This window comes from Kryptolebias marmoratus, linkage group LG23 (genome assembly GCF_001649575.2).
Source record: "Kryptolebias marmoratus isolate JLee-2015 linkage group LG23, ASM164957v2, whole genome shotgun sequence".
Classification (NCBI taxonomy): Eukaryota; Metazoa; Chordata; class Actinopteri; order Cyprinodontiformes; family Rivulidae; genus Kryptolebias; species Kryptolebias marmoratus.
The window spans coordinates 16103697-16110699 of NC_051452.1; the positions used below are offsets into that span (position 1 = coordinate 16103697).

General features: G+C 39.7%; 1 protein-coding gene across 3 annotated transcripts in view; it reads right to left on the reverse strand.

Annotated features, from left to right (window-relative positions):
* anln (anillin, actin binding protein) overlaps positions 1-7003 on the reverse strand; it is a 49161-nt gene that overhangs the window by 18852 nt on the left and 23306 nt on the right. For all 3 annotated transcript variants that reach the window (XM_037973938.1, XM_017426847.3, XM_017426846.3), the window contains exons 13-15: positions 6487-6672; positions 6221-6347; positions 5990-6038 (exon numbers count right to left, since the gene is read on the reverse strand). In XM_037973938.1, the coding sequence (XP_037829866.1) occupies positions 5990-6038; positions 6221-6347; positions 6487-6672 (362 nt within the window). The remainder of the gene's footprint in view (positions 1-5989; positions 6039-6220; positions 6348-6486; positions 6673-7003) is intronic.

Genomic DNA, 7003 nt, shown 5'->3' on the forward strand with positions numbered 1-7003 from the left:
CAGCACCCTTCCTCCATGTACAGTAAGTTGATGAAAAAAGAGAAAAATCTAGGAGAGAAAAAAATGCTTGAAATCTCTGTGTTTTCACTTCAATAACTACTAATTGGTTAAAGTTACAATCATTTTGACTGCTTAGGCAAAAACTTCAAAGTGTTAACTTCACATGGAGCCTAATCTTTAGTTTGAACCACAAAAGGCTGAAGAATAGCATCTAATTTAATTTGGGTACGTCTTTTCCAGGCTTCTTGAGCTTTTTGAGGTCGAGTGGTAAGGGGTTAAACAACATAAATATATTACATTTTCCCCCAAAAACAAAACCTTTCCAAGTAGGAAAGCAACGAGGAAACTATCTTTGGAGACAGTAATGCAGAAAGAAAATATTCAAATAATATACTCCATACGAGCTCTTCTAGTTTATGGTATTTAAGTTGTTCACCCTACCATGGCCTTCAGGTTAAATTGATCTGAAGTTACAAGGGCTTCTCTTCCTCTCTTCAGTTATGAGGGTTAAAACCATTTTCAAGCAAAATGTAGTATTAAAATTTACAAATTTCTCTTTTGCCAAAAAATATTTTTATGGCATGTTCAAAAGAAAACTTGGAGCATCTATAGCAGGCACAGGTAAACTACGCCCGCTTGATACAGTTCAATGGCCTTTTTAATCCGGCCAATCAAATGCAGGAATAAAATTATCTAATATATCACACTCATTTTGTTTTGTTTTTTTTCCACAACATCTTATTTGCCAAGAATCTGTTGCAGTTGTCAAAGAATATATTAGCCACCATTTTTTCCACTAAGCAACAAGCAACAAGTCAATGCAAGAGTGGGCGGCATACAATTTACAGTGTCAGCAAATTGTTTTTACTGCAACAAACAGTTCAAAAGTCAAACACCAAAGCAAGTTATTTGTTGGCATTCAAATTGGCAAAAGCCAGCAAGCCTTTCTCGTAAGGGGAATTTTTCAAAGAATGTATGGTGATTAAGACAGCAGAACTTGTGTCCCAAAAGTAAGATCAAATAAAAGCAAAGTAATTTAAGTTCTATTGCTGGTACTGTACAAAAGTAATCACAGAAACACTGCTAAACTTTAATTTTTTTTAATCAGAGGGGTTAAGGACAATTTTGAAATAATGGAATCCAGTGGCGGCTGGTGGACTTTTCTCCAGGGGGGGCTATAAGTCCAATCTCTTGTACTGAAGAGAAGCTACTGCGCATGTACAAATTTTAACGAGAGTCTATGGGCAAAGATTTTTGCGCCCCAGGGCGAAAATACGTCACCAATCAGACAACGTCGATGAACGAAACAACTTTACTTATCATTAACTATGAAATATTTATCTTACACAACTAAAAATACATATACATACATATATTTCGAAAACTTTTTATTTTATTTAATTTTTTACGTCTTATTCAAGGTAACGTGAGTGGTGGGGCGGCGCCATTGCGCCCTCTATTGGCCAGCCGCCACTGATGGAATCCCTAAAGGGGAAAACACGAGGAGAGGACTTGTTTGACAAGGTGGCTGGTGTCATCAAAAGGATGAAGCTATCTTGGTATAAATTTGCTAATGGCACCTCAGATGGATCCCCAAACATAACAGGAAAACATGTCAGGCTGTTGAAAAGACTCCAGGATAAAGTGAAAGAGAAAAACCCTGTTCTGGATGTAATTTAACTGCACTGTAGAATCCATCAGGAAACCCTGTGAAAATCTGTATTACTGCTAGATCATGTAATGAAGCAAGTTATGAAGCTTGTCAATTTCATTTGGGCAAGAGGAATTCAGCATTGTCTGTTAATTAAGCTCCTTGAGGAAACTGATGCTGATCACCAGGACTTGCTTTACCTCATGTCCGCTGGTTAAGTTTGGGCAAAGTGTGTCAATGAGTGTGGCAGCTAAGAGAGATCTATGCTATTTTGAAACTAGTGGGGAAAGCCGACGATTTTCCTGAGCTGAGCAACATGGACTGGCTTTGTGATTTTGAATTTGCTGCAAACATATTGGCGCACATACAGTAAATAAGCTGAATGTGAAGCTACAAGAGAGATTAGTTTGTTTATGAAATGTACACAAAATGTGAGGGCCTTCAAAGCCAAGTTGACTTTATTCTTAAGATAAATGTTTAACAAATTGTTCCTTTCCTCACACTTGTGATGCCAAAAGACTCACTTCGACATGTGAGGAAATACAGCAAAGCCTTGGAAAATATATTCAGCCGTCGGTTCTCTGATTTAAAAAAAAAATTGATAAGTCCCTTAAGCTAATATTGTGTCCCCTGTCACAAGATGCCAAACAGCAATGCAAGAGTTACAGTTGGAATTGATCGAGCTTGTGAAAGAAAAAAGGTTAAAAGTATTGTTATGTTAGTGTGTGCAGAGTTAAGAAAGATTAAGGTTTCTTATTGCCAGAACAACAGTCTGTTATGATAATATTTGCAGCAGTTCAGCCGGGTACTTCCCAGAACTCTTAGGGAAGTTTAGGAAATAACAGCTAAATGATTATTTAAGTCATAGAATGATCAGGATTGGGCAGAATTCTCACATACACACCAATGTAATGATTGTCTTTAAAAACGTGCCGTCAGAATCAGACTTTGTGATTTTTGGGAATATTTGAACAGAGTACTTTCTCTGGATCAAATTCCCAGTGTTGACTGATAAAGAGAAACCCCTGTCTGCCTCATTATTTCTTTGTAATACTTTGTGTCTGCTGAACCTCTCCTCCAGAAATTGGCGGCCTGTACAGGGAAACGTTTAAAAAAGGATGAGGGGAGAGTGCAAAGCAGCTGAACTCCAGTAGTAGCAAGCATTGGTTGCTGGGCAGGCCCGCACAGTGGAACAAGAGGTAAGACTAACCATCTCGTTTCTGTGTATATTAGAGAAAGCACACCTGCCCTGTGACGCACTGCTCTGGAAGAAAAATTTGACTCAGACAAGTCAAGTGACATCTCATTTCTTTTTCTCCTCGGCCAACGCATCTCTGTGCACACAGGAAGGCTGCCCAAAAAAGAAAATTATTAGCTGCAGGCTTAAAAATTGGCTAATGGCTTTCTATAAAGTGTTGTGCATTTCACGGCTAGGATCTAAAGAACGTATGACCGAATTGGGTGAGACCCATTACGTGCCTGTCAATACTGGAATCACGTGTGTTATAAAAAGCAGTGCTGAAACCAGATATTCATAAATAAACACTAATAAACACAAATTGTTGGCTTAAGACGTCAGGCTAACAGAGTAATTTATGCCCCTTTTACACGGGCTCTAAAGGTCCCATCTCCACTCTACTTGGCTTGCTTTGCACGCATTTCCACCGGCATTTTTTCGAGGCCGGCCCTGCGTCGGAGTAGGGCCAGCCGGGTCGGCCCTGCTTTGGTGGGTGGCGCAAGCTTCGCTCCTGTTCACTCATTGGTCAAGTTTCTGCGGCCAATGGCCTCTTGCACCCCCCCACCCCCACCCCCCCATTCTGGCAGTGTTGGTAGCCGGTGAACGTGAGTATGAGGTAAAGCCTCATAAAAAGTCGAGCCAGAGAGGACGAGAAACAGTGTAAGATCAAACAATGGAGGGGTGCCGGTGAGCAACACAACAATGAACCTCTGCTGAATCTCTCCTCCACAATCTTGCCTTAAAGGAGAAGTTCAACACCATTAAACTGAATGGGTTTTAAGCTTCTCTAAGCAAAACCAAGTTTCCAAACATCTGGAAGACAGCACAGAGGATGCTGGTGTTGTTTGGCTCTACCCATGTCTGTGTGACCATTAGCGTGATGAACATCAACAAAACACATCACAGATCGCAATTAACTGATGAACACCTCAGATCTGTCCAGAGGTTTACCACAACAAAAATGACACCAAATGTTGATGAACTGCCAAAAAGGGGTAAACAACAACACTATTCCCACTAAAAGTGAATGTAACTTAATCAAATTTTTTGTATGTAATTTTGGTTTTTGACGTGTGCTGCTGACTTCTTGGCCAGGTCGCCCTTGGAAAAGAGATCTTGATCTCAATTGGTTTTTATTTGGTTAAATAAAAGGTGATGGTTTTACTTTATGGCTCAAGTTTATATTATAATGTAACATGGAATTTATTATTTAGACTTTATTTAGACTATTTTTTTCCTATAAATATAAAAAATAACATCACAAAATGTTATTACAGTTAAGTTAAACACGTTTGAAAACAAAAGTCAGCTCACCGAGTATACCACAGGCTTGAACACTGGCTATAATCACTGTATCCAGAATGTTTAAATGGAAACCAGACACGTCAGAGACAAAGATGAGCCAAACTGCTGGTAATCCTAAACAATTTACAACATTATTGATAAAACTTCTAAAGATAATTTGTCTCTGATTATTTTGGGCTACAGATAGACACTGAGGATCAGACACAAACACATTCAAATTAAAAATTATTATTCAGTTTACTGAAAAGTGTGGGGGACACCTCCCCTAGGGGAGTATGTGACGTGAGGGAGGGGGGGGATAGAAAAAGTAACTGTGGACATTTAGCCAACTTCAGCTGGACAAACTGGATTGATTTTTAGTACCTAAGGCTACAGTGAGTGAGGAGACAGTCTGGGCCACGCAAAAAAGGAAGAAAGTATGACCATGATTTAAAATTTTGATTTTCATGGACTAGATCTGAAGATGCTCCACTGCCACAGTGTGCTGTCTGCCAAAAGGTGCTAGCTAATAATGCTATGAGACCATGTCAACTCCGGTGTCATACCAAGACCAAACACCCAAGTTTGGTGATCAAGCCCCAGGAGTTTTTTGACAGGAGGCTAAATGAACAGCGGTCACAGTAGAAAGTAATTAATATTTTTAGCACTGTAAATGACAAGGCAACTGAAGCATAATGTCATGTGATGTTATGCATAGCTAAAGCAAGTAAACCCCACAAAATTGGTGAAATATTAATTTGACCTGCTAAAGACAAGTTTGGGGATGATGGAAGAAGCTGCTGCTGCGAAGCTGAAGACCATACCAATATCTGATAACACCATTCAGCACTGCATCTCAGACATGGCATCAGATGTGAAGGAACAGGTGCTGGATGCTATTCAGCTCTTTCTTCTCCATTCAGCTAGATGAGTCTACCAACATCGCTAACTGTGCTCAATTAATGGTGTATGTGCACTATATTAAAGAGTTCAGTGTTGAAGAGGAGTTTTTGTTCCGTCATCCCCTGCCAACTCGCACCACAGAAGGAGAAATACTCAAGGCTTTAAATGATTTCATGCAGGAGACTTGTATTGATTGGAGCTGATGTTGTATAATATGTATTGATGAATATGGATATTGATGAAGGACTTGGGGAAAAAAAAAAACGAAGTGTCACCTGTGCACTTCTGGCTATCTGTGGAGACTGAGATTCCACACCTCTCCAAAGAAGCATTACAGGTACTCATCCCGTTCACATTGACATACTTGTGTGAACATTGATCAAAAACAAGTACTGGTCAAGCCTACAGGTAGGATAATATACATTTATTCCTGTCAACAGTGCGTCCACACATCAGGCACCTGTGCATATCAAATAAACAGACTCATTGCTCCCATGAAGATGGAAGAAGGTGGTTGTGGTGATGCGAGGTGTTAAAAAAAATGAAACATTTTAAGTGTATAAAAAAACACAGATGTTTAAAATGTGTAAAAAATGAAATGGTAATAATTGCAATAATATAGTGTGTGTGTGTGTGTGTGTGTGGGGGGGGGGGGGTTGCTCTTTGTTGGTGGTGTTTTAACTCTCTTGCCTAATGACAACTCAAAATCTGAGCCTAAAGTATGCAATGTCAATTATATGTGTGCATTCTTAAAGCTCAAAAAGTAGTATGGTCATTTTATCCTTTAACTTGCAACTTGAACAAGGCAAAGATAATTTTATAGTTGCTCAAAATCTTAGTTCTTTTCACCAGTGTTGCCAAAAACAAAACAAAACAAAAAAAACTTATTAATGAAGTACAGTGAAAACACTTACCAAACAGTAGACTTCTAACTCTATTTTAAAGTCACTGACGACATCAGATCTGAAAGTGTCCAAACAGCAAAGTGATTATAATTCTTCAATAGAACCAACCAATCTTTGTGCAGGATGTTCTGACAGAAGGGCCACACTTAAACAATGATGCAAATGAATTAAGTTAAACTAAAGAAAACTGTGTGGGGGTCACATTGAAATGATTGCTGTGGATCATATTCAGGGACTTACAGAGTGAACCTGGTGGGGAAGGTGAGGGTGTCCCCACTGAGACCATGGTGTGTGCTGGCTAATGGAGTGGCTACATTGTTCTCTGCTCCGGCACGAATCAAGATGAAGAACGAATGTTTGGTCGACTCTGAAACAACCACACAGTGATTCTGGTCAGAAAGATGAATCCAAACATTGCTCGAATAAATTTCTCGTCACAACATTTAAAACAATGTACAGTTGTATAAAACTATAGTATTTATTCAGAACTCAAACTTTGGTTCTACCTGGTCTGTTGGCAGTGGAGCAAACAAAGTCTGCCTTGAGAGGCAGGCGTAAGTCCTGTAGGGTGACTGAACCTTTGGAGGCAGACACAGATGCAGGTTCTGGAGCTGCAGAAGAAATGTTTTTCTGTGCTGCTGGGTCTTCTTTTACACGATCAAGCTCTGCTTTCAAGGATTCCCTTTTCTCAGCTGAGAAAAAGTCAGTTTTTAGTACTCTTTGGAGACATATTACAACTTCAACATATTATGAGTGGCTGCAGTGGACTGCATCATTAGAAGTATAGTTTAATTAATTTATTTTTTTTAAATGTTATTTTTCCCCCTTAAATGGTACTGCAATTAAGTTAGACATGTTTGAACACCCTCTCCCTGGGCTGCCACCTTATCGTGGTGGAGGGGTTTGAGTGTCCCAATGATCCTAGGAGCTATGCTGTCAGGGGCTTCATGCCCCTAGTAGGGTCACCCAAGGCAGACAGGTCCTAGGTGAGGGGCCAGACGAAGTGCAGCCCAAAGACCCCTT